Raw genomic sequence first — 27,717 nt, 5'->3', positions numbered from 1 at the left:
TTTCAGGCCTGCTAGTTCTGCTGTGGTCTGTAGGATGTACTTGAGATCCTTCACAGCTCTGGTGACTCCCTGTTGGTCTGGCTGATAGGTGTTTGTATGGAAGTTTGTGAGCAGTGTCTTGCAGTGATGTTGATTGCGTTGGTATATTCTATGGCCTGGTGGTTGGCCCATGTGAAATGTCTTGGTAGGTTGTAGAGGCCGGACTGTTGGGGTTCATGTGTGGGTGTTTTGTTCCTGGTTCTCATGTATAGTAGGATCTGGTTGTGGTCTGATAGATGGGAGTCAGGTGCGATTGTGAAGTCTTCAATGCCTGACAGGTCTGCGTCTGTAATGGCATAGTCCACCACGCTGTTGCCCACTTGAGAGTTTAGTGTGAAGCGTCCTCTGCAGTCGCCTGTGGTACGTCCGTTTATTATGTACAGTCCTAGGCTTCGGCACATGTTCAGCAGTTGTCTCCCACTCTTGTTGACGGTTCTGTCTTGGCTGTTTTTTCTTGTCTGTGTGGGTTCTGGGTGGTGGATCTCACTACCGTGCGTATGTGGGTTGTCGTCCGGGGGCAGGTAGTCTAACTCTGTGCCTGTCCTTGCATTCAGGTCTCCGCATATTAGTACTCTGCCTTTGGGTTGGAAGTGGGCGGCTTCCCTTTGTAGGACCTCGTAAGTGTCGGGGTCGTGGTAGGGGGACCCTGGTGGGGGCATATATACTGCACAGAGATAGATGTCCTGCTGGCCGCTGAGGATGGAGCTGCTTATTTTTATCCATATGTGATTAGTTCCACGTTTGGTAGCTTTTACGTGTTCTTTGAGCTCCTCCTTGTACCATATTAGTATGCCTCCTGAGTGGCGGCCATGTTTGGTTGTCTTGTTTTTCTGGGCGGGCACTGAGAGTTCCTTATAGCCCATGGGTGTTAGGGACTCGTCTTCTGCCCCGGTCCATGTCTCTAGGAGGATTTGAATGTCTATGTTTTTTAGTCTGTCTATGAAGTCTGGATCTTTTGGGTTAGATCTATAGGCTGAGGCGTTCAGCCCTTGTATGTTCCAACTACTAATAGTTAGTGATTTCATCTTCGGTGTGTAAACCTTGTAATGAGCTGTCCTCATATATAGCTCATATATATACAGCTACCGGTATTATTATTATTATTATTATTATTATTTATTTATATAGCACCATTAATTCCATGGTGCATTACATTTGGGGGTTACATACAATACACAGAATATACAGGTAGATATAATACTAACAATGACTGACTGGCACAGTGGGGTAGAGGGCCGTGCCCGCGAGGGCTTACAATCTATGGGGGAAGGGGGGTAGAGACAGAAGGAGAGGGGGAGACTGTACAGATGGCAGTGCGGTGATAGTGTTATTGGAGGTTGTAGGCCTTCCTGAATAGGGGAGTCTTCAGCGCCTTCTTGAATCCTGTGATTGTGGGGCTCAGTCTTATGTGTCGTGGTAAGGAGTTCCAGAGTATGGGGGATGCACGGGAGAAATCTTGGATACGGTTGTGTGAGGAGCGGATAAGAGCAGAGCGGAGTAGGAGGTCATTGGAGGATCTGAGGTTACGTGTGGGCAGGTAGCGGGAGATTAGTTCAGAGATATATGGAGGGGACAGGTGAGGTCAGAGATATATGGAGGGGACAGGTTGTGGATGAGGTGAGAGATATATGGAGGGGACAGGTGAGGATGAGGTCAGAGATATATGGAGGGGACAGGTGAGGATGAGGTCAGAGATATATGGAGGGGACAGGTTGTGGATCGCTTTGTATGTTAGTGTTAGTAGCTTGAACTCAATTCGCTGGGCTATAGGTAGCCAGTGGAGGGACTGGCAGAGGGGAGCAGCCGATGAAGATCGGGGGGTGAGGTGGATTAAGCGGGCAGCGCAGTTTAGGGTGGACTGGAGGGGGGCGAGGGTGTTTGCTGGGAGTCCATGGAGAAGGGTGTTGCAGTAGTCTAGGCGGGAGATTATGAGGGTCTGGACGAGCATCTTGGTAGTTTCCTGAGGAAGGGGCGAATTCGGTGGATGTTCTTGAGCTGGAGGCGGCAGGAGATGTTGAGGGCTTGAATATGTGGCTTGAAGGATAGGTCAGAGTCCAGGGTTACCCCAAGGCATCGGGCCTGTGGGACAGGGGAAAGTGGGGTTCCATTAACTTTGATAGATGGATCAGGTGGTGGGGCCATACAGGATGGGCTGAAGATGATAAACTCTGCTTTCTCCATGTTGAGTTTGAGAAAGCGGGAGGAGAGGAAGGAGGCTACGGCCGCTAAACAATCTGGAACTCTGGCCAGCAGGAGGTCATGTCTGGTCCAGAGATGTATATTTGGGTGTCATTGGCTTAGCAGTGGAACTGAAAGCCATGAGATTCTATGAGTTGGCCCAGGCCAAGGGTGTAGATGGAGAACAGGAGAGGTCCTAGGACGGAGCCTTGGGGGACACCTACAGAGAGAGGGCGAGGTGAGGAGGTGGTGTGCGAGTGGGAGACGCTGAATGTGCGGTCGGTGAGGTATGAGGAGATCCAGGAATGGGCCAGGTCTGAGATACCAAGGGATGAGAGAATTTCTAACAGGAGGGAGTGGTCAATTGTGTCAAAGGCAGAGGAGAGGTCGAGGAGGAGGACAGAGTAATGGCGCTTGGCTTTGGCGGTTAGCAGGTCATTGGTGACTTTTGTTAGGGCAGTTTCAGTGGAGTGCCGGGGTCTGAAGCCTGACTGAAGTCTGTCAAAGAGCAGGTTGGATGAGAAATAGGAGGAGAGTTCAGAGTGGACATGCTGCTCCAGAAGTTTTGAGGCGTACGGGAGCAGTGAGATGGGACGATAGTTGGCAGGAGAGGACGGGTCGAGGGACGGTTTCTTAAGTATAGGAGTGACAGTGGCGTGTTTGAAGGCTGAGGGGAAGGATCCATTGGTTAGGGATAGGTTGAAGAGATGGGTTAGGGCCGGAGTAATGACTTCAGTGAGTTTGGGGATGAGATGTGACTGGATCGGGTCGAGCACGCAGGAGGTGAGGTGGTGGGATTTGGAGATTAGGGAGGAGAGTTTTTCGTGACGAAGTTGAAGTTACGCCGGGGATGGATATTTCAGCAAGACAATGATACAAAACACCGCTCCAAATCCTCAGGCATTCATGCAGAGGAACAATGACAATGTTCTGGAATGGCCATCCCAGTCCCCAGACCTGAATATCATTGAACATCTGTGGGATGATTTGAAGCGGGCTGTCCATGCTCGGCGACCATCTAACTTAACTGAACTTGAATTGTTTGTCCAAAATCCCTTCATCCAGGATCCAGGAACTGATTAAAAGCTACAGGAAGCGACTAGAGGCTGTTATCTTTGTAAAAGGAGGATCTACTAAATATTAATGTCACTTTTCTGTTGAGGTGCCCATATTTTTGCACCGGTCAAATTTTGGTTTAATGCATATTGCGCATTTTCTGTTAGTACAATAAACCTCATTTCAATCCTGAAATATTACTGTGTCCATCAGTTATTAGATATAACAAACTGAAATGGCTGTTGCAAACACCAAAATATTTAGAACTAAAAATGATTAAGATTAATAGGGGTGCCCAAACTTTTTCATAGGACTGTATATATACAGCTACTGGTACATATACTATATATATATATACAGCTACCGGTACATACACTATATATATATACAGCTACCGGTACATACACTATATATATATACAGCTACCGGTACATACACTATATATATGCAGCTACCGGTACATACACTATATATATATACAGCTACCGGTACATACACTATATATATACAGCTACCGGTACATACACTATATATATACAGCTACCGGTACATACACTATATATATGCAGCTACCGGTACATACACTATATATATACAGCTACCGGTACATACACTATATATATGCAGCTACCGGTACATACACTATATATATACAGCTACCGGTACATACACTATATATATGCAGCTACCGGTACATACACTATATATATATATACACAGCTACTGGTACATCTATTATATTATAAAAATGAATTTCTGTCTGTCTGTTCTTTATGCACAACCTAACGACTGGACCGATCTTCACCAAATTTGGCACACAGATACTTCAGGTGTCCGGGGAAATTTAAGACAAGGTCTTAACTCGCTCAGACATACCGTTCTGGAGATACAGCTTTCCTAAAACCCTGACCCACCATCAGCCAATATAAACCTGCAAGTCATTCACTCATATTCCAACTACCATACACACGGTCACTCCACATGCATAATCCAACACTGATATCCAAACTGAGATACACGCTTCAGAGGATTAGATACACAGCTCAGCACCCAGTGTCACACTCCAGAGGATTAGATACGTGCGTCTGCACATAATACCACACGGGGGAGAATTAGATGCATGCCACTGCACACAGTACCACACCCTAGAGGGTAAGATACGTGTCTCAGCACACAGTACCACACGCCGAAGGATTAGATACACGGCTTTGCACAAAGTACCACATATTAGAGTTTTACTCCAGGTTTCCATAGCAACCCAGCCATTTTTCTTCACTGCCCTATGTCAGCTTTAAAGGGGCAGGGGGCTGTGGATGACACTGTTACACAAGGTCACATACGCACAACTTTACTCCTGGTCTCCATAACAACCGATCACAGATTTTTCACTGGTATCCCAAATGAGATACACATGATGCTTATGGACACACACACAAACGATATACAAAATACACCAGTGCAAAACTGGAAAGTTCTTATGGGGCCACTATACAATGCCAATAAAGCATTTTTGATTTGATTTGATACAACAAAAGACAACAATATACCCATGCGAAGCCGGGTCCTCCTGTTAGTACACTATATATATATATATATATATACAGTGTTGGCCAAAAGTATTGGCCCCCTGCAGTTCTGTCAGATAATACTCGTCTTCCAGAAAATGATTACAAGCACAAACTCTTTGGTAATATCTTCATTTATTTTGCTTGCAATGAAAAAACACAAAAGAGAATGAAAAAAAAGTCAAATCATTGATCATTTTACACAAAACTCCAAAAATGCACCGGACAAAAATATTGGCGCCCTCAGCCTAATACTTGGTAGCACAACCTTTAGACACAATAACTGCGCACAACCGCTTCCGCTAACCAGCAATGAGTTTCTTACAAGGCTCTGCTGGAATCTTAGACCCTTCTTCTTTGGCAAACTGCTCCAGGTCCCCCCTGAGATGTGAAGGGGGCCTTCTCCAAACTGCCAAGAGATCTCCCCTCCCCCACAGGTGTTCTATGGGATTCAGGGCTGGACTCATTGCTGCCACTTTACAAGTCTCCAGGGCTTTCTCTCACCACCATTTTCTAGTGCTGACCTGAAGTGTGTTTTGGGTCCTTGTCCTGCTGGAAGAGCCCTGACCTCTGAGGGAGACCCGGCTTTCTCACACTGGGCCCTACATGATGCTGCACAATGTGTTGGTCGTCTTCAGACTTCATAATGCCATGCACACGGTCAAGCAGTCCAGTGCCAGAGGCAGCAAAGCAACCCCAAACCATCAGGGACCTCCGCCATGTCTGACTGTAGGGGGCGTCTTCTCTTTTTTCCTGTAAACTCTATGTTGAGGCCTTTTTCTACTTTTGTCTCCTCTGACCAGAGAACATTGTTCCAGAACGGTTTTGGCTTTCTCAGGTAAGTTTTGGCAAACTCCAGCCTGGCTTATGTCTCTGGGTAAGAAGTGGGGTCTTCCGGGGTCTCCTACCATACAGTCCCTTCTCATTCAGACGCCGACGGATAGTACGGGGTGACACTGTTATACCCTCGGGCAGCTTGAACTTATTTGGATGTTAGTCGAGGTTCTTTATCCGCCATCCGCACAATCTTGCGGTGAAATCTCTCATCAATGTTTCTTTTCTGTCCACATCTAGGGAGGTTAGCCACAGGGCCATGGGCTTTACACTTCTTGATGACACTGCACACGGTAGACACAGGAATATTCAGGTCTTTGGAGATGGACTTGTAGCCTTCAGATTGCTCAGGCTTCCTCACAATTTTGCTTCTCAAGTCCTCAGACAGTTCTTTAGTCTTCTTTCTTTTCTCCTTGCTCAATGTGGTCACACAAGGACACAGGACAGAGGTGGAGTCAACTTTAATCCATTTCAACTGGCTGCAAGCGTGATTTAGTTATTGCCACCACCTGTTGGTGCCTCAGGTAAGTAACAGGTGCTGTTAATTACACAAATTAGAGAAGCATCATTATCTGATAGAATTGCAAGGGTGCCAATACTTTTGGCCAACATTATATATATATATATATATATATATATACACACACACACAAACACACACACAGTTACCGGTACATACACTATATATCGCTACAAGAAGTCCATTGACCAACCATCACTAGTAGTGAAAGAAGCTGCAGAGAAAGTCGGCACCACCTTGTCAATTGTCATCGCTCCCTATATATGTCCTGTACCAGCCTAGGTCTGTCTCCCCGGGGTAGGGCGCTCGTTATACATCACAGGTTAGTGGAGGAGAAGAGTCTGATACTGTGCAGAGGAGGAATGTGCCAGGTATCTTCACATACTAGAGCCTGATCCGGAAGCCCCCCTTATACTCCCTACTAATCCTATTTATTCCATGGGATTCCGTGTAGTGATAACATTGTCTCATCTTCTCTCCATTCAGGTTCCTACAATATAGAATCCTCTCAGTATCTTCTATAAGAGAATATTCCGGATTGATCCATCAAGGATGGAAAGAGACAGGAACAAGATGGCGGAAAGTCTATTAAATCTCACCCTAGAGATCATCTACCAGCTTACTGGAGAGGTGAGAGATTCTGATGATGTCATCATGACATCATTCTTATCTATAGTAATAACAGATGATATGACTGGAGAGGTGATGGACTCTGGACATGTATGTAGTGAGATTTATTAATGTGTCTCCCCATAACCAGGATTACACAGTAGTGAAGAAGACCTCTAGTGGGCGCTGTCAGGCTCCTGTGTATGATGAATATGGAGGAACCCTGAGCCCATTCCCAGGGCCTCCACCTCATCCCCTGATACAGGAGGAGATCAATGGACAGAAGATCCTAGAACTCACCAACAAGATGCTGGAGCTGCTGACTGGAGAGGTGACAGTGCTGGGAATGCTGGGACATTATACAGTAACTGGAGGGGTCGGGGTGATGACTGTATCATTGTGTTGTCAGGTTCCTATAAGGTGTCAGGATGTCGCTGTCTATTTCTCCATGGAGGAGTGGAAGTATTTAGAAGGACACAAGGATCTGTACAAGGAGGTGATGATGGAGGACCAGCAGCCCCTCACATCAGCAGGTAATAGACATGACTATATACACATGGACTTCCATTATTTGTATGTACAGAATGAATTCAGTCCCTGTCTGTGTTTCCTACAGGTAGATCCAGTAAGAGGACAACACCGGAGAGATGTCCCAGTCCTCTTCTTCCACAGGATGATGATCAGGTAGATGGAGATATTCCCTATGATGTGTAGACGGGCTGTGAAGTCCTTGTGGTCAGTCTTGTTGTATCCAGCAGTATTATATGGTTATATACATGGGCGGTGTCATTGAGCCGCCATCTAATATGTTTATCCGGCTTCTCACAGACCTGCAGCTACTGTCAGGACATCTTTCATCTTCATGCGTATTAATGATCTAGAACATTCTCTGTGACTTCCCCATTTGTCCGGTGACTTTTACATTATTTGTTTCCCAGATTTTCCATCAGGATAAAGATGTGAGCGACATGAATGCTATATCTATGGGAATAAAGGAAGAGCCCTATGTGAGTGGTGATGAGGAGTGTGAGGAGGACATTCCTACAGGGACCCGCCCAGGTGAGGAGTCACCACTATATAAAGCACAGAAGGGTCACTGATTCTATTCAGACATTGTTTAGACTATTTGTTGTTCCCCGATTCAGGTAAAATACTAATAATACCTGAATATAAATGTGATACCGCTATAGGGGGTAATAAATGTAGTATAGAATAGAACGTACAGCAGGAATATGGACTTGACATCGATGTGAACGAGGCAAATTTCTTCCTCACCGGCTGTCCGTCCTTGTGAAGGGAAAGAATTTACCAGAATTATATAGCAGATTATTTCAGGTAGCAGAAAAATAATCCTCCAGCTCGATCTTCAGGCAGATTCCACCTCAGAGCTCTATGGAAATAAATGGGAGGTGGAAAATCCGGCCTGGCCAGTAAGGAATCTGATGGAGATTCAGGGGCTGATTTGGTAAAGGTGAAAAATTCTTCTTCTGAATTCCTGAAGCAGCTTCTAGAAATGTCACTGTGTAAACCTCACCTTAGACCCCAATCACACTATGGAATCCGGACTAGAAAATCTGGTCTGTACATCAGTCACATTTCCCAGCCTGAACTCTGTCCACACACCAGGACTCCCCGTATCTTAGTGATCTATGACGCTAGGAGTCCCTGCTTCCTTGTGACTCCACAGATCCTACTACATACTGTATGGGACAGCAGATCCGCGCTGAGTTCAGGCTGGGAAATCCAGCAGATGTGGTTTGGATTCTATTGTGTTTATGGGGTGTAGTACAGTAAGATTTATGGCGTCCTACAGTATTATTCCACATAAGTGGCCATATTTAAGCAGCCATGGATTGTGTTCACCTCTACAGTGACCTAGAGCAGTGGTGGCGTCTCCTGCCCCGCTTCATGACTAGTCACTATCACTGACCTCTGTCTCAGCACAGTGAATACTAATGAAGTAGGCCACGCTGCCGTCGTTTGCTGCCTGTGCCACTGACACTATAATAGTAACAACAGTTTTCTTCTTGTCAGATGACTGTACCAGGAGCTCAGAGGGACATCTGATATCTACAGATTATAAAGCAGAGGATCATGGTATCACACAAGATCCATATGAAGAACATGTCATTACCCCAGATATATCCTCAGCCCTTCAGAAGAAAGGTCTTTCTTCTAATTTATCATGGTCTGTAAAGCAAAATGAAAGATACAAAGGAGGTGTTATACATCAGAGAACTCACACAGGGGAGAAGCCATATTCATGTCCAGAATGTGAGAAATGTTTTGCTCAGAAATCACATCTTGTTAGACATCAACGAATTCACACAGGAGAGAAGCCAATTTCATGCCCAGAATGTGGGAAATGTTTTACTCAGAAATCAAGTCTTGTTACACATCAGAGAATTCACACAAGGGAGAAGCCATGTTCATGCTCAGAATGTGGGAAATGTTTTATTTGTAAATCAAGTCTTATTGACCATCAAAAGAATCCCAAAGGGGAGAAGCCATTTTCATGCTCAGAATGTGGGAAATGTTTTACTTACAAATCAAATTTTGTTGAACATCAAAGAACTCACACAGGGGAGAAGCCATATTCATGCCCCGAATGTGGGAAATGTTTTGCTCACAAATCAAATTTTGTTGAACATCAAAGAACTCACACAGGAGAGAAGCCATTTTCATGCCCAGAATGTGAGAAATGTTTTACTCAGAAATCAAATCTTGTTACACATCAGAGAATTCACACAGGGGAGAAGCCATTTTCATGCCCAGAATGTGGGAAATGTTTTATTTGTAAATCAAGTCTTATTGATCATCAAAAGAATCACACAGGGGAGAAGCCATATTCATGCCCAGAATGTGGGAAATGTTTTACTCACAAATCAAATTTTGTTGAACATCAAAGAATTCACACAGGGGAGAAGCCATATTTATGCCCAGAATGTGGGAAATGTTTTACTCACCAATCAAATTTTGTCGAACATCAAAGAACTCACACAGGGGAGAAGCCGTTTTCATGCCCAGAATGTGAGAAATGTTTTACTCAGAAAACAAGTCTTGTTGAACATTTGAGAATTCACACAGGGGAGAAGCCATTTTCATGTCAAGAATGTGAGAAATGTTTTGCTCGGAAATCACATCTTGTTAGCCATCAAAGAATTCACACAGGAGAGAAGCCATTTTTATGTCAAGTATGTGAGAAATGTTTTGCTCGGAAATCACATTTTGTTAAACATGAAAGAATTCACACAGGAGACAAGCCATTTTTATGTCAAGAATGTGAGAAATGTTTTGCTCGGAAATCACATCTTGTTAGACATCAAAGAATTCACACAGGAGAGAAGCCATTTTTATGTCAAGAATGTGAGAAATGTTTTGCTCGTAAATCACATCTTGTTAAACATGAAAGAATTCACACAGGGAAGAAAGTGAGAAAACAAGAAGACAAGAAGGCTCAACATTCTTATCAAGAAGTCCAGGAATAGGTCAGTCAACTCGGCGGTTCAGCCAGGGGGACCAGATCTGCAAAAATTTCCCATGCGTTCTATTAGACCAACTTAGAAGTTCTTCGAGCCTTGCTAGAAGGTTCGCTTTGTTCTCCCAATTAGAGAAAGGCGGTTTCTTGGTTTGAAGCCAATAAAGTGGAATGAGTTTCTTTGCGGCAGCCAAGAGATGGGAGATGAGAACATGTTTAGATGAATTGTACTCCGAAGTCAGAGCCGAGAGGAAGATCATGGCTGGTTTGATTTCAAATTGGGGGTATCCAAGAGATCTGATAGCGGTTCTAATTTCCTGCCAATAGGTCTGGATGAGTGGGCATTCCCACCAGATATGTAGATAACTCCGATTGGAAGCATCTCCAACATTTGATCGTAGGGGTGAATCCCTTATTATGGAGCTAGGTCGGGTGCTATACCAATGGGAAGCAAGTTTGTAATGAGTTTCTTGTAGCCTTATACACCTGGAGGGGCCATGTGAGTGTTGTAAAATGTTATCTATATCCGCTTCAGAAAACCCCAGACCTAGGTGTTTCTCCCTAAAGGAAATAAAGCTTGGTTTATTTTAGTGCATTGGGTCTATGAAATGTTGGAGGAGGTGGGAGGTTTTTCTAGGTCGGGTAGTTTTGGAGGCTAAAAGTTTTTCAAATTCATTCAGTTGAGTTCTGAGCGAGTATTTCTTTCAGAGTGAGTCCAGACATGCTTTCAGATGTTGTGTATGCAGAAAAGAGAGAGACAAGTTTGGGAGAAGATCCAGTATGTCTGCAAGCGGAAGTAGACCCGTGGTGGTCGTAATGTCTTTCAAGGTTAGGGCATTGAGCTTGGATCATAGACCTTGATAAGGGGAGCCATCAAGATCTAAAAGTGCAGGAAGTACCCTGAGAGGCACAAGAGAAGAAGGGGTGGGGGCCAGATCCTGCCCCAACTCTGACCAAATCATCATTGGACTTTTCAGCAACAGATCAGAATGGAGAGGTCTCGCAGTCCGTGAGTCGGGAAGCCAAAGACCAGTTAAAGGTGCCAGAGAGCAGAGGTCCGCAAAACAGAGGAGTGGCAAGCAAGATCGGAGAGGGGCTTCAAGTTCCAGCCACCAGGCAAGTTGGGTCGCTTTGTAATTGTAAGGATTGGAGTCAGGGTCAGGCAGGCAAAGTGACACAGCTGGGAAAGCAACACTGTGCAGCTAAGGACAAAAGGGGTCGTAGGCCCTGCAGCTATAACTATGCTGTAGTATCTGAGATGAGGCAGACCAATGCACTTCCTAATTGAAGTGCGCCTACCACGGCTCCTAACCTTCTATCCGGCGGCTAGGATAAGGGGAGAGGAGGCCCTGAAAGTCCTAGGGACTGGAGTCACGGGGTCACACCTAAACAGAAAGCACAGTGTAAATGCAATGCAAAACAAAAGACTAAACAGCATGGAACCAGGGAGGACCACAAGTCCCAGCAAGACACAGAAGAGAAGGCGAGGTTAGACGAGCAAGAGGTCAAGCCAGGAGATATAATAAAGGTACCAAATCAAAAGACAAGGGATAGCCAAAAATACAAGCCGGGTAAATAAACCAAGAAAACAGACCGAATACAAACAGACAGGGAAACAGACTGAGCAGAGGAACCAGGAACCACAAAGTGAATGGCTGGCAAGGATCCATGCCTGGGTGGGGTTTAAATAGCAGCAGAGAAACACACCTGATGGCTAACGGCATGGAGACTGAAGGCAAGGAAAAGATTAACCCTTAATGACCTAAGCACACCCAATAGAACTCCTAACACGTCTCCCAGGGAGACGCCGCGCAGCAAGGAGACCGCGGCGACTCCGTATCCTGACAGTAATACTTGCATATATTGGGCAGACCTATGCCTCCAGAATGTTTTCTCTCCGTCAGTTTTTCCCATTGGCTCCTTATGTCTCCAAATTAATTTTGTAAACGTTCCTTTCAAGGAGGCGAAGAAAGTAGAAGGTAGAGAGATTCTAAAAAAATAAAGTCAAATCATTGATCATTTTACACAAAACTCAAAAACTGGTACGGACAGAAGTATTGGCGCCCTCAGCCTAATACTTGGTAGCACAACCTTTAGACACAATAACTGCGCACAACCGCTTCCGCTAACCATCAATGAGTTTCTTACAATGCTCTGCTGGAATTTTAGACCATTCTTCTTTGGCAAACTGCTCGCGGTCCCCCCTGAGATGTGAAGGGGGCCTTCTCCAAACTGCCACCAAGAGATCTCTCCCCCTCCCCCACAGGTGTCCTATGGGATTCAGGGCTGGACTCTTTGCTGCCACTTTACAAGTCTCCAGGGCTTTCTCTCAAACCATTTTCTAGTGCTGACCTGAAGTGTGTTTTGGGTCATTGTCCTGCTGGAAGACCCATGACCTCTGAGGGAGACCCAGCTTTCTCACACTGGGCCCTACATGATGCTGCACAATGTGTTGGTCGTCTTCAGACTCCATAATGCCATGCACACGGTCAAGCAGTCCAGTACCAGAGGCAGCAAAGCAACCCCAAACCATCAGGGACCTCCGCCATGTTTGACTGTAGGGACCATCTTCTTCTCTTTGAAGGCCTCTCTTTTTTCCTGTAATCTCTATGTTGAGGCCTTTTCCTACTTTTGTCTCCTCTGACCAGAGAACATTCTTCCAAAAAGTTTTTGGCTTTCTCAGGTAAGTTTTGGCAAACTCCAGCCTGGCTTTTTTATGTCTCTGGGTAAGAAGTGGGGTCTTCCTGGGTCTCCTACCATACAGTCCCTTCTCATTCAGACGCTGACGCTGGATAGTACGGGGTGACACTGTTGTACCCTCGGACTGCAGGGCAGCTTGGACTTGTTTGGATGTTAGTCGAGGTTCTTTATCCGCCATCCGCACAATCTTGCGGTGAAATCTCTCGTCAATGTTTCTTTTGCGTCCACATCTAGGGAGATTAGCCACAGTGCCATGGGCTTTACACTTCTTGATGACACTGCACACGGTAGACACAGGAACATTCAGGTCTTTGGAGATGGACTTGTTGTTATGTCAGTGCAGGTAGCTGCAACGGGGCTAAGGAATAGCAGTAGGAAATCTCGCCCTGCACTACTCCCACTAGCTATCCCGGTCCCTGCCTCACGGGTGTGGGTCGGCTGTACTCAGGCTAAGCCTGACCCCGACGGCTCCTCTCTCACTGACACCGTAGGCCTAGAGGGAAGTGGGAGAAGGAATGCCCTATAAGATCTCTAGGGACTGGAGACTAAAGGGGGTCACCCCTAACGAACAAGTGAAGCTGCTACTGACAGGGACTGACAAGGGTGTGCGCTGACTAACAACACAAGCAGCACACAGGAAAAATGTGGGAAAGGATTTCCCCAAACCAATATGGGAAGGAACCTTACACTAGGAAACAAACACAGGGAAACTGAGTAGAAATCAAAGGATAAGGCAATTCACTCACACAGTCAATTATACACAGAGGGAGGAATGGTGAACACAGAAGGGAAAACACACAAACCAACTCGTTCACCCAAACCTCCCAAAAACCAACCACGGAACTTCCTCTATCCAAGATAACCACCTACTCCTCCTGCTAAGGCCTAGCAGTGTAAAAGAGACACTCAGCACAGAACCATGGGAGGCATGGGTTTAAATACAGAGTAGAGACCACTCCTCCCAGGTGCAAATGGGAGGACAGACTAATCAACCAGGAAATAAATCTGCCTACCAGCAGTGCGCGCGTGCAAGTCAGAAGGTGTGCACCAATACTCACGACAGGACAACCCCGCAGCGCCAGGATGCCACCCCAGACACCGCGCAGCCAAAAACTCCCCAGGTAAGAAAAATAGAAAGCAATGAACCAAAATACTCCTAACACTTGTAGCCTTGAGATTGCTCAGGCTTCCTCACCATTTTGCTTCTCAAGTCCTCAGACAGTTCTTTGGTCTTCTTTCTTTTCTCCATGCTCAATGTGGTACACACAAGGACACAGGACTGGCTGCAAGTGTGATTTAGTTATTGCCACCACCTGTTAGGTGCCTCAGGTAAGTAACAGGTGCTGTTAATTACACAAATTAGAGAAGCATCACATGATTTTTCAAACAGTGCCAATACTTTTGTCCACCCCCTTTTTATGTTTGCTGTGGAATATCAAATTTGGCTTTTTGACAATTCTTTTTTTGGTTTTCCATTGAAGACAAATGAAATGAAGATAATAATACCAAAGAGTTTGTGCTTGCAATCATTTTCTGGAAGAAAACGAGTATTATCTGACAGAATTTCAGGGGTGCCAATACTTTTGGCCAACACTGTAGTTTCCAAAATGGGGTCACTTTTGGGGATTCCCATTGTATTGGTACGTTAGGGGTCCTGATATGACATGGCACTGAAAACTATTCCAGCAGAATCTGCTTTTCATACCCCCAGTGTCGCTCCTTCCCTTCCGCGCTGCCGTCTGCCCAAACATCAGTTTACACCCACATGTGGGAGATGTCTGTGCTCTGGAAAAAATTGCACAACAATCTATGAGATACATTTTCTCCATTAACCCTTAGTGAGTGTGTTACGGTATTTTTCGGACCATAAGACGCACCTAGGTTTTAGAGGAGGAAAACGGAAAAAATGTTGAAGCAAAAAATGGTAAAATATTTAATATATGAGAGTTGTAGTTTTGCCACATTGACAGGTGACCCTGCAGCTGTGCGGGGATGCAGAGAGCGTTTTTTTTTGCGGGGCCAGATGTACTTTTTAGTTAAACCATTTTGGGATATATCTATTGCTTGGATCACTTTTTATTTAAATCAGAGGCAAAAACAGTGAAAAAAAAACTCAGCGGTTTGGCACTTTTGATTTTGCCGTTTGCCTTACAGGATAAATATTAGTAGACCGGGCATTGTCGGACACAGAGAAACCTAATGTGTACAACAATAATTTTCTACTTTTATATGTATTCTAGGGAAAGGAGGTGATTTAGAACTTTTATTTATTTTATTTTTTATTCTATTTAATTTTTTTTCTATTTTATTAGCCCTAAGAGGGGCTTGAACCTGCAACCATTTGATTGCAAGTCCCATAGACTACAATACAAGTGTATTGCAGTCTATGGGAGATTCTGTACATTACTATTGCGGCTGGTCTATGACCAGTTGCAATGGTAATATTCATATTACAAGCCTGGAAGCCTTCAATAGGCTCCCGTCTGTCACAAGAACAGGTTGGCTCCTACGACCTCGCCTCACAGGAGGCGGCCTGCAACTTTAAAGGTATGGGGCTTGTGTGGTCTGTCCCGGGGGGCTATTTTTAAACTTTGGGGGGGGGGGGGGGTCTTTGAAGTATTCATGCCCGAAATCAGAGAATACTGTGACCGTGGGCATTAGCTCCGACGTCTCTGCTGTACACTCTACAGTAGAGAGGCCGCCATTATCCTTACAGACCTGGAATCCGCTGTAATAGAACGTATTCAATAGAACTGTTTTAAATTATTTGAGGGGTCCAGTTTTGAAAATGGGGTGATTTCTGGGGGGTTTCTATTATATAGGCCTTTATAATCTCTGTCAGAATTGAAGGGGTCCCTAAAAAATTAGTTTGGGAAATTTTCTTGTAAATATAGAAAATCGTCGTTACACTTGTAAGATTTATAATGAGCGATTAAAATATGATGCGATATAAATCAGAGATACGGCAGATGATATTTATTCATGGATTTGGTGGTAAGACTATCTGTCTGAAAGGTAGAACGTTTCACATTTTGAAAATTGCGATTTTTTTTTTTGAGTGTAGCGATGAGGTCCTATTGGATCAGCGATGAGGTGGGATTTGGACATTAGTGTGGAGAGATCTTCATAGAGAGAAGCAGGTTATGGAGAAAGAACATAGAACAGTTGGATAGATTGGAGGGGGGGGGGGGGGTCTGGGCTGAAGCTTATTCTGAGGGAGTCAACTTTGGTTTTGAAATAAGAGACAATGAAGATGTGAGGTGATACGGGCAGGGGGAGAGAATTCAAAGGTGGGTAAAGACGATGTCCCCTGTGTGAGTGGCAGAGGAGCCCAAAGGGTGTAACTCAGTCTATTATATATGGAAGGAGCACCAGGGGAGGGGCAGGAGCAAGGAAGAGAGAGCTAAGGTACATACACGTCACCTAGATAGCTCCGCTCCATACTCATCAAACAGATAGCTCCGCTACATACTCATCACATACACACAGCTCTGCTACATACATGTCACACACACAGCTCTGCTATATACACGTCACACAGACAGCTCTGCTACATACAGGTCACACAGAGACGGCTCCACTATACACGTCACACAGAGACAGCTCCGCTACATACACATCACACACAGACAGTTCCGCTACATACACAGCACACACAGACAGTTCCGCTACATACACAGCACACACAGACAGTTCCGCTACATACACAGCTCTGCTACATCCTTATCCAGACACAGAACTTCTCCTCATCTAGCAGAGATCATGTGACTCCTCCCACACACATATGTATAGCTGTGACTGATCACATGACTCTGACATCATCACAGGTCCTGTAACCACACGGCTGCTTAGCAGAAGGTTTGTAGAGTTTTCATCTATTAACCCCTTTAGCATACCCCCCAACCAATTTGGATTCCCTGTCCTGTCTCGCAGTCCCAGTTGGCGGGAGGTATGTCCCGGAGGACAGCAATGTGCAGTATAAGCCTAAAAGGCAAAGGGGGTTTTATTTTCTGGCTTCCAAGTACAGGTCATTCCCAAGTCACCCAGTGGTGGAGGAATGGATGAGGAGAGATTGCGATAAACCAGATAAGAAAACTGACCCAGAGTCCAGATCAAAACTATTTACAAACTAGATGATTCTGTGACAAAAAGCTGGGACTCAGTCCTCAAGTGGCCATGTTATCCAGAAAGGTTGTAGTCCTATCTGAAGACTCCGCGCTCCAGAACGAGCCAATGGACCATGAAGCTTATTCTCTTATTTATAAAAAAAAAAAAAAAAATCCTACTTTTGCAGTGGGGGCCTGTGAAATGGCATTAGCCTGTGTCCAGTGGCCAGGGCTGTCAGAGTCTGGCTTGTAATACCCCCATTATCCTCTGTCCCAGTGGCCAGGGCTCTCAGAGATTGACTCAACCACCTAACTAGAGAGCTAGAAGTAGATGGTCCTAGTGAAGAAATATTCATTTCATTTCCTGGGGTGTCTTAGTGGACTTGGTGACCCTCCTGAGTGAATGGTGGGATCCCCTGTAGCGAAGCATTTTCTCCCATAGACTATAATGGGGTTCCATATTCGTTCAAATAGTGGAATATTGAGATGCTATTCGTAACGAATATCGAATCTCGAACATTTTACTGTTCGCTCATCTCTAGTAATAACCTTATTAGAGAGGACGACTATACGGCGATAATCTCTCCGAGGCCTACCTGCATGTGCCAATCCTTTACAGTCACAGGAAGTTCCTTTGAATAGCTATTCAGGGGCCACATGCATGCAGAAGACGCAAACCATAGAACGGAGACCAGAACGCAGGTGTGAACCTAGCGTCACTTGTTTTCAACTAACTTTTGGTCTCTGGATCCAAAAATAACGACAGTTTTTGTCTATCAGGTCAACTTTTTAAGCTACAGGACCACCTCAAAAGTCACACAAATTGTGCATAGAAAGGAAAATAAAGTAAAAACTTACCAAATATCCTGTTTACAAAGAATAATTTTATTCAAACAAGGGCTATAATAGTTACTGCAAGTTACATTATGGGAATCCCCAAATCCATCATCACTTCACAAGTATTGTAGAAACGCGCTCTCTCTTCATCGAGAATAGGATAGGACCTCAGCTCCCTTTTCAAGCAAGTTTTTCTCGTGCAGTCTTGATGCTAAGAGCTCTGAAGCGTTTTTGGATAGTCCCAAATCTCGTACCAAATCATTCAACTCCTGCTGCTTGAATCCCTTATGAACGGAATCATCTTCAATTTCAAAATCTTCATCGTTGGGGTCACTTTGACCTTCACCAGACTCGTATTCCCGTATTTCCAAAGAGGGTAATTCATTCAAAACTGGCACTGGGCAAACAACTGATGGTAAACTCCGACACTCTATTTTACATTGATTTTCTTGTTATATCCTGATTAGATATGAGCAAGTAGTTAAATACTTGATATTCGATATTCGTTTCGAGTAGCCCCTCAATATTCGACTACTCAAATCGAATATCAAACCCTATTATACTCTATGGGGGAAAAATGCTTGTTTCAGGGGTAGGCAAATTGAAGTTACCAAGTGCATGAGTGAGGGTCGGGCTGGATTCTCCAAGAAGTCTTCTATGCGCAGCGTCTTCCGGCTCTGAATTCACTCTGCCAGGCATCGGGCCTAGGCAGAGCTGACTGCTCATGCCCGCACTACAAGAAAATGGCCACTGCGTGAAGAAGACTTCTAAAGAACCAGCGTTGATTGGCCGACTGTATAGCATTCGGCCAATCAACGCTGGTTCTGCTTCAAATTTTTCCATTCGAATAGTGAGTGGTAGTTGATCGAGTACGAGTATTTCGAATACCGTAGTATTCGATCGAATACCTACTTGATCAAATACTACTCGCTCATCTGTAATCCTGATGTTTTCACTATACAAAAGTAGAGGGAGCATTCAAGTATCACTTGAATGATCTCTGGTCTCTCGCCAAATCATAGTTATACCAAATGGAAGTTTAGCACGTGTTCCCTTGGTCCACATCCGTAAACTCTCATCACACGGCTTACACACTTTGTGAGCGGCCCATGATTTATCTTGATCACCAATTTTCACTTGAAAATCGCCACAATTGGCTCGTCTGACAAATGTGCTGATGTTTGTCCTTGGACTGGGAATGGCAAAACTGCCACATATATAACAAAACGAATCGGGACTGTTTAAGCACTGACGACGTGAACTAGCAGAGGTAGACGTAAGGGAAAGTTCCAGTTCAAACGCTAAACACTAGAGATGAGCGAGTAGTACTTGATTAAGTAGGTATTCGATCAAATACTACGGTATTCGAAATACTCGTATTTGATCGAGTACCACTCGCTATTTGAATGTAAAAGTTCGATGCAGAACCAGCATTGATTGGCCAAATGCTATACAGTCGGCCAATCAACGCTGGTTTTTCTCCGACCTTTAGAAGTCTTCTCCTTGCAGCTTCCCCGCGGCATCTTCCGGCTCTTCATTCACTCTGCTAGGCATCAGACCTGGGCAGAGCCGACTGCGCATGTCCACTTGTAGTGACTGGCAGAGTGAATGAAGAGCCAGAAGATGCCGTGGGGACGCTGCACGGAGAAGACTTCTCGGAGGATCCAGCCAGACCCTCACTCGTGGACTTGGTAAGTATAATTTGATCAAACGTTGCCTACCCCTGAAACGAGCATTTTCCCCCATAGACTATAATAGGATTCGATTTGAGTAGTCGAATATTGAGGGGCTACTCGAAACGAATAACGAACCTCGAACATTTTACTGTTCTCTCATCTCTACTAATCACAGCTAACCTTATATATAAACAAGGACTCAGACGCCACGTCAGAACACGCTGCACTGTTTCAGAGAGACACGCAACGTCTCACTACAGTATTTCAGGCATAAGTGACCAAGTACAGACAAGTATAAACCTGTCGCTGTTCTCCGATGCGTCATTCACCCGGCGCCCATCGCAGAAGGTTTGTGTCAGCCAATAGGAGAGCGATAGTCCTTCCTATAATCCATGCTCGATTCCGCGGAGAGTGAGTGGTAGAAGAAACCAACAACCTGTAACCATCACCCAGCAACCAGCATGTCTAATAACTATAAAACAGCTCAAACATCAAACTCAACAGGAATTGTGTTACAAATTGTTCCAAGGGAATCAGACTAGATCTTCTTTTAGAATCCTGGAAATCTAATTAGACAAATCTATTAAAACACAGAACTGTCAGAAAACCTGAGGGCAAAGATCACCTAGATAAGGGGTAACCTCAAAACTGTAAACAACCCCCGCAAAGGAGAGGAGAACTTGTAGTGGTGGAAAAATCCCAATAAATAAAAAAAAAGTGTTAAAGTGGATGTTTTTTTCTGCTACATACACATCACACACACAGCTCTACTACATACACGTCACACACACAGCTCTGCTACATATACATCACACACAGACAGCTCTGCTACATACACGTTACACACAGACAGCTCTACTACATACACGTCACACACAGACGGCTCCGCTACATACACGTCACACACACAGCTCTGCTACATATACACCACACAGAGACGACTTCGCTACATACACATCACACACACAGCTCTGCTACATACACATCACACACAGACAACTCTGCTACATACACGTCACACACACAGCTCTGCTACATATACACCACACAGAGACGACTTCGCTACATACACGTCACACACAGACAGCTCCGCTACAAATACGTCACACACAGACGGCTCCGCAACATACACGTCACACACACAGCTCCGCTACATACACGTCACACACAGACGGCTCCGCTACATACACGTCACACACAGACGACTCACACAGCTCTACTACATATACGTCACACACACAGCTCTGCTACATACACATCACACACAGACAGCTCTGCTACATACACATCACACACAGACAGCTCCGCTACATGCACGTCACACACAGACAGCTCTGCTACATCCGTATCCATGGGAAGAATATGCAAATCTGTCTCCCAAGATGTAATCAGGGAGACAGTACCTCTGTTATGCTGCCCTCTATAGCAAGCAACCCTGAACAACTTGCCCGACTTCCCAGAAGCCTTTGCTGCATGATGCGAGGTTATAACCAAATCAGTTTCTCAGCTACGTCTCTTTGGATGTCATCCGTATCCAGACACAGAACTTCTCATCTAGCAGAGATCATGTGACTCCACACACACACACACACACACACACACACACACACACACACACACACACACACACACACACACACACACACACACACACACACACACACACACACACACACACACACACACACACACACACACACACACACACACACACACACACACACACACACACACACACACACGTGACTGATCACATGACTCTGACATCATCACAGGTCCTGTAACCACACAGATCCCACATGGCTGCTTAGCTGAAGGTTTGTAGAGTTTTCGTTTATTAACCCCTTTAGGGCCAAATACTTTTAGGACTTAAAGGGATTCTTCACTTTCTACTACTGACCTCTCCTTGGAATAGACTATAACTATTATCTCAGTGAGGTGCGACACCCCGGACCTCGCAGATCAGCTCAGCCGAGAGAGATTTCCTGGCACCGGTCTTGAGGTTCCACGATTTACAGCAACCAGCAAACGGACAGAGTGAGTGCACAAGGTTTTTTACCTATTTTTGAATTGTATGTCACTTTGGATGAGGGCTGTAGCTATTTTTCTAGTTTTGCAGATCAGCTCTACTGGGATCTGCGCATGGGATCCACGCTGCTCACTCACTATACGTACTGCAGCATTCTCTCATTGAAGCCTAGTAGTCAGTGCTGCAGTACCAGCACTCACTACAGTATGTATAGTCAGTGAGCAGCGTGGATTTCCCTCAGTCCTGCTGATCAGTGGTTCCTGGTGTCATATCCTGCAGATGTAATTTAAAGACGTAAGCGACCACAAGAAAATGGCCGTGGCCATTCGCCGTCTCTTCTGCCCAAGGCCCGATGGAAGAGCCGATTGTGCATGCCTAGAAGTTTGAAACCCAGAACGGAAAAAGACGCAGAGAGAGGCTTTCCAAACGAAGATAGAGACGTTGCTGGAGATTTCTCTCGCCCAGTGCTGTGAGAGAACTCATTTGCATACAGAAGGAAACCGGAATTTCTGCCAAACAGCAGCGCAGAGAAGACATCTAAAGGTAGGAGAAGAAGAGCCTTTCTTAAGGCTATTCCTACATGTTAGGGAGAAAAAAATGGGATTCCAAAAATTGGATCCCTATAAGGATCTAATAAAAGGAGAGGTCATCAATAGTAGAAAGCGGAGAGCCCCTTTATAGGTAGGAAACTCTCCAGACCAGCTCAGTATGTTATTGTAAATTCTCGTTTTCTCAGGACTTGGCTGCTTTAAGGGCTGGTCCTTCCATGGCTGAGATGATAATATTTGTGTCTTTTGCCGTTTCAGGTGTCGGCGGTTGTTTTGGGCTGTTTCCATCCCTCCTATAGAGGTAAATAGTAGTCGGGGCCTTCGGCCTACGGTATAAATCACATGATGGCGATATTCTCCAGGTCGCTACGGTTACACTGATACCACATTTATACAGGGTTTAGGTTTCATAACTTTTACGCTAGAAAGAACTTACTGAATCATCTCTTCTTGTCTCGCCATATTCCGAGAGCCCGGTACCGGCACTGATCCTGGCTGTTAACACTTTAGATATCTCGGCAAAATGCGACCCCTGTGATACAGATGCCATGGGCGCCACCATTTTTAATGAACAACGTCCCTTGTAATATGATTGGAGGACAGCAATTGGTCGCCATGACAGGCGGGAACCTACTGAAAGCTCCCAGGCCTGTCATTACCATAGTTCTATTACACGCTGCCTATGTCAGGGGATTTTACTATACAGACGACTACTATTTTATGAAAAGTTAATGAGTTTTTTCCAATTCTAACTCACACTAACTGAAGATAGATATGGGTAGATGCACCTAATAATGTTCAGTGAACAAAACTTAAAGTAGGGTACATTAAAATATAACTTTTATTAAATACTGTTAAAAGCTAATACAATATTCTTGGATAGCCAAGTGATATGATAGGGTAAAGAATAATAATGTGATTGCCAAAATGGGTAGTGTGGTGTGATACCTAGAAAAATACTGAAAAATATATAGTCAATCCCCCCAGGCTCAAGACTAATATGTGCTATAGCCCTAGCATAGCATGATCACTCCTATAAAGGGATATAAGCAATTTGTATGAGCACCGTATACACACACAGCCCAATAATAGGGCAAACACACTCACACTAACTGGGATCAGTAAAAGACTGATCAAGACCCTAACTGACCACTGACTTGAGGGCCCATATTACTCCCCCAGCACTAAGACTGATAATCAAATGCATAAAATAAGTCACATTGGTGACTCAGCCGCGCAGAAATAGAGTCCTAAGTGTAAGCCTGATGTGTTTCGACTGGTTAATGTTGCCAGTTCATCAGAGGCTAAAAAGGGCGATACAAATGCCGGTCGGCTGTGATATGGAGCATTGGACATTGTACAGGATAGTGAATGGAGCCATTACAAAGTACAATTTGTTTTGCAAAGCATAAGCTATCATGTCAACTAAGAACTGGAAAAATGATGGCTCTTGTGTGACCTAACTTTAGTACAGATAATAATAATAAAATGTAAACAAAGTAGTGGGGGCGAGGGGTGCGCTCGTGTCACTGGGGTCTGGCTTTCCAAGGTTCACTAGCTGGAAAAATAACTGTATCAACCCCATACAGGGGAATGAACTAAACAACAGGAACTCTTACTATTCCTGGACTTACCTCCTTATTAATCCACTGCCCAGTGACCGATAGAGGATTAGAATAATGAACCAAAATGGGGCTCTGAAGCCTGAGCAAGGCCGGACATTATAAAACTGAATGGTAACCAAAGAAACTTTGTCACACCTGTGGAGTCAGCCAGGTTGGGTGGCGGCCATCTTATATTCCAAAGCTCAACTGGATCAGAAGAATTGTGACATGTAAGCGGTTTACTCCTTTTTGTTTTCTAACTGTTCGCTTGTTGTAGGTCACTGATATTCACTTTAATGTTCATTTCTCTATGCTCTATGGATCCACTGCAATTTAATGTGTGTTTTGCCATGAGTTGTAAAGACTTATTCATGGTTGGGTTGGATACCTTCTAACCCGAATCAGTAGGTGGTGGCAGTGTGTATCTGGGGGCCATGGACTGTGTTGAGTGAGTGGATTGAAATGACCCTTTGCAGACACATCCACAGTCCGTACATGACAGTGATACTATGTATTTTATATTGTCTCATCTTCTCTCCATTCAGGTTCCTACAATATAGAATCCTCTCAGTATCTTCTATATAAGAGAATATTCCTGATTGATCCATCAAGGATGGAAAGAGACAGGAACAAGATGGCGGAAAGTCTTTTAAATCTCACCCTAGAGCTCATCTACCAGTTTACTGGAGAGGTGAGAGATTCTGATGATGTCATCATGACATCATTCTTATCTCTAGTAATAACAGATGATATGACTGGAGAGGTGATGGACTCTGGACATGTATGTAGTGAGATTTATTAATGTGTCTCCCCATAACCAGGATTACACAGTAGTGAAGAAGACCTCTAGTGGGCGCTGTCAGGCTCCTGTGTATGATGGATATGGAGGAACCCTGAGCCCAATCCCGGGGCCTCCACCTCATCCCCTGATACAGGAGGAGATCAATGGACAGAAGATCCTAGAACTCACCCACAAGATGCTGGAGCTGCTGACTGGAGAGGTGACACTGCTGGGAATGCTGGGACATTATACAGTAACTGGAGGGGTCGGGGTGATGACTGTATCATTGTGTTGTCAGGTTCCTATAAGGTGTCAGGATGTCGCTGTCTATTTCTCCATGGAGGAGTGGGAGTATTTAGAAGGACACAAGGATCTGTACAAGGAGGTGATGATGGAGGACCAGCAGCCCCTCACATCAGCAGGTAATAGACATGACTATATACACATGGACTTCCATTATTTGTATGTACAGAATGAATTCAGTCCCTGTCTGTGTTTCCTACAGGTAGATCCAGTAAGAGGACAACACCGGAGAGATGTCCCAGTCCTCTTCTTCCACAGGATGATGATCAGGTAGATGGAGATATTCCCTATGATGTGTAGACGGGCTGTGAAGTCCTTGTGGTCAGTCTTGTTGTATCCAGCAGTATTATATGGTTATATACATGGGCGGTGTCATTGAGCCGCCATCTAATATGTTTATCCGGCTTCTCACAGACCTGCAGCTACTGTCAGGACATCTTTCATCTTCATGCGGATTAATGATCTAGAACATTCTCTGTGACTTCCCCATTTGTCCGGTGACTTTTACATTATTTGTTTCCCAGATTTTCCATCAGGATAAAGATGTGAGTGACATGAATGCTATATCTATGAGAATAAAGGAAGAGCCCTATGTGAGTGGTGATGAGGAGTGTGAGGAGGACATTCCTACAGGGACCCGCCCAGGTGAGGAGTCACCACTATATAAAGCACAGAAGGGTCACTGATTCTAGTCAGACATTGTTTAGACTATTTGTTGTTCCCCGATTCAGGTAAAATACTAATAATACCTGAATATAAATGTGATACCGCTATAGGTGGTAATAAATGTAGTATAGAATAGAACGGACAGCAGGAATATGGACTTGACATCGATGTGAACGAGGCAAATTTCTTCCTCACCGGCTGTCAGTCCTCGTGAAGGGAAAGAATTTACCAGAATTATATAGCAGATTATTTCAGGTAGCGGAAAAATAATCCTCCTGCTCGATCTTCAGGCAGATTCCACCTCAGAGCTCTATGGAAATAAATGGGAGGTGGGAAATCCGTCCTGGCCAGTAATGAATCTGATGGAGATTCGGGGGATAATTTGGTAAAGCGGAAAAATTCTTCGTTTGAATTCCTGAAGCATCTTCTACAAATGTCACTGTGTAAACCTCACCTTAGACCCCAATCACACTATGGAATCCCGACTAGAAAATCTGGTCTGTACATCAGTCACATTTCCCAGCCTGAACTCTGTCCACACACCAGGACTCCCCGTATCTTAGTGATCTATGACGCTAGGAGTCCCTGCGTCCTTGTGACTCCACAGACCCTACTACATACTGTATGGGACAGCAGATCCGCGGTGAGTTCAGGCTGGGAAATCCAGCAGATGTGGTTTGGTTTCTATTGTGTGTATGGGGTGTAATACAGTAAGATTTATGGCATCCTACAATATTATTCCACATACGTGGCCATATTTAAGCAGCCATGGATTGTGTTCACCTCTACAGTGACCTAGAGCAGTGGTGGCGTTTCCTGCCCCGCTTCATTACTATTCACTATCACTGACCTCCGTCTCAGCACAGTGAATACTAATGAAGTAGGCCGCGCTGCCGTCGTTTGCTGCCTGAGCCACTGACTTCACTTCCTCACACGGTCTGAAGCGTCTCAGGCAGCGGCAGCTCAGTGGGGAATATACTTATAAGGTTATGTTATTCTATAATAGTAACATCCAGTTTTCTTCTTGTCAGATGACTGTACCAGGAGCTCAGAGGGACAGCTGATATCTACAGATTATAAAGCAGAGGATCATGGTATCACACAAGATCCATATGAAGAACATGTCGTTAACCCAGATATATCCTCAGCGCTTCAGAAGAAAGATCTTTATTCTAATTTATCATGGTCTGTAAAGCAAAATGAAAGATACAAAAGAGGTGTTATACATCAGAGAACTCACACAGGGGAGAAGCCATATTCATGTCCAGAATGTGGGAAATGTTTTACTCGGAAATCACATCTTGTTAGACATCAACAAATTCACACAGAAGAGAAGCCAATTTCATGCCCAGAATGTGGGAAATGTTTTACTCAGAAATCAAGTCTTGTTGATCATCTGAGAATTCACACAAGGGAGAAGCCATTTTCATGTCAAGAATGTGAGAAATCTTTTACTCAGAAATCAAATCTTGTTACACATCAGAGAATTCACACAAGGGAGAAGCCATACTCATGCCCAGAATGTGGGAAATGTTTTACTCGGAAATCAAGTCTTATTGACCATCAAAAGAGTCACACAGGGGAGAAGCCATTTTCATGCTCAGAATGTGGGAAATGTTTTAGTTGTAAATCAAATCTTATTGACCATCAAAAGAATCACACAGGGCAGAAGCCATTTTCATGCCCAGAATGTGGGAAATGTTTTACTCACAAATCAAAGTTTGTTGAACATCAAAGAACTCACACAGGGGAGAAGCCATATATATGCCCAGAATGTGGGAAATCTTTTACTCACAAATCAAATTTTGTTGAACATCAAAGAACTCACGCAGGAGAGAAGCCATTTTCATGCCCAGAATGTGAGAAATGTTTTACTCAGAAAACAAGTCTTGTTGAACATTTGAGAATTCACACAGGGGAGAAGCCATTTTTATGTCAAGAATGTGAAAAATGTTTTGCTCGGAAATCACATCTTGTTAGCCATCAAAGAATTCACACAGGAGAGAAGCCATTTTTATGTCAAGAATGTGAGAAATGTTTTGCTCGGAAATCACATCTTGTTAGACATCAAAGAATTCACACAGGGAAGAAAGTGAGAAAGCAAGAAGACAAGAAGGCTCAACATTCTTATCAAGAAGTCCAGGAATAGGTCAGTCAACTCGGCGGTTCAGCCAGAGTTGCGTTCTAT

General features: G+C 44.5%; 2 protein-coding genes, 1 long non-coding RNA gene and 1 pseudogene across 3 annotated transcripts in view; 3 read left to right on the top strand and 1 right to left on the bottom strand.

Annotated features, from left to right (window-relative positions):
* LOC142196919 (uncharacterized) overlaps positions 1–10,289 on the top strand; it is a 106,000-nt gene extending 95,711 nt beyond the window's left edge. The window contains exon 3 of the mRNA XM_075266901.1: positions 9,031–10,289. Within this exon, the coding sequence (XP_075123002.1) occupies positions 9,031–10,289 (1,259 nt within the window). The remainder of the gene's footprint in view (positions 1–9,030) is intronic.
* LOC142192831 (uncharacterized) overlaps positions 1–27,717 on the bottom strand; it is a 319,569-nt pseudogene that overhangs the window by 112,379 nt on the left and 179,473 nt on the right.
* On the top strand, positions 7,025–7,479 carry LOC142191205 (uncharacterized). The gene is made up of 3 exons (XR_012714818.1): positions 7,025–7,132; positions 7,211–7,334; positions 7,418–7,479. It is a non-coding gene; the product is annotated as an uncharacterized LOC142191205 (long non-coding RNA).
* On the top strand, positions 16,822–27,678 carry LOC142196909 (uncharacterized). The gene is made up of 6 exons (XM_075266891.1): positions 16,822–16,837; positions 24,325–24,470; positions 24,601–24,982; positions 25,066–25,133; positions 25,388–25,508; positions 26,561–27,678. Exons 2-6 carry the CDS (start codon positions 24,393–24,395, stop codon positions 27,676–27,678), a joined length of 1,767 nt encoding a protein of 588 aa, XP_075122992.1. The 5' UTR covers positions 16,822–16,837; positions 24,325–24,392.

This window comes from Leptodactylus fuscus, chromosome 1 (assembly GCF_031893055.1).
Source record: "Leptodactylus fuscus isolate aLepFus1 chromosome 1, aLepFus1.hap2, whole genome shotgun sequence".
Taxonomy (NCBI): domain Eukaryota; kingdom Metazoa; phylum Chordata; class Amphibia; order Anura; family Leptodactylidae; genus Leptodactylus; species Leptodactylus fuscus.
This window is presented reverse-complemented; position numbering and strand designations above follow the sequence as displayed.

What these genes read in the sequence shown, in the direction of transcription:
- LOC142196909 (XM_075266891.1), top strand. Translation starts at nt 24,393, where the DNA reads ATGGAAAGAGACAGGAACAAGATGGCGGAAAGTCTTTTAAATCTCACC. An exon ending in GCAGCCCCTCACATCAGCAG is followed by an intron (nt 24,983 to 25,065) that starts GTAATAGACATG and finishes TGTTTCCTACAG; the next exon opens with GTAGATCCAGTAAGAGGACA. An exon ending in TCCTACAGGGACCCGCCCAG is followed by an intron (nt 25,509 to 26,560) that starts GTGAGGAGTCAC and finishes TCTTCTTGTCAG; the next exon opens with ATGACTGTACCAGGAGCTCA.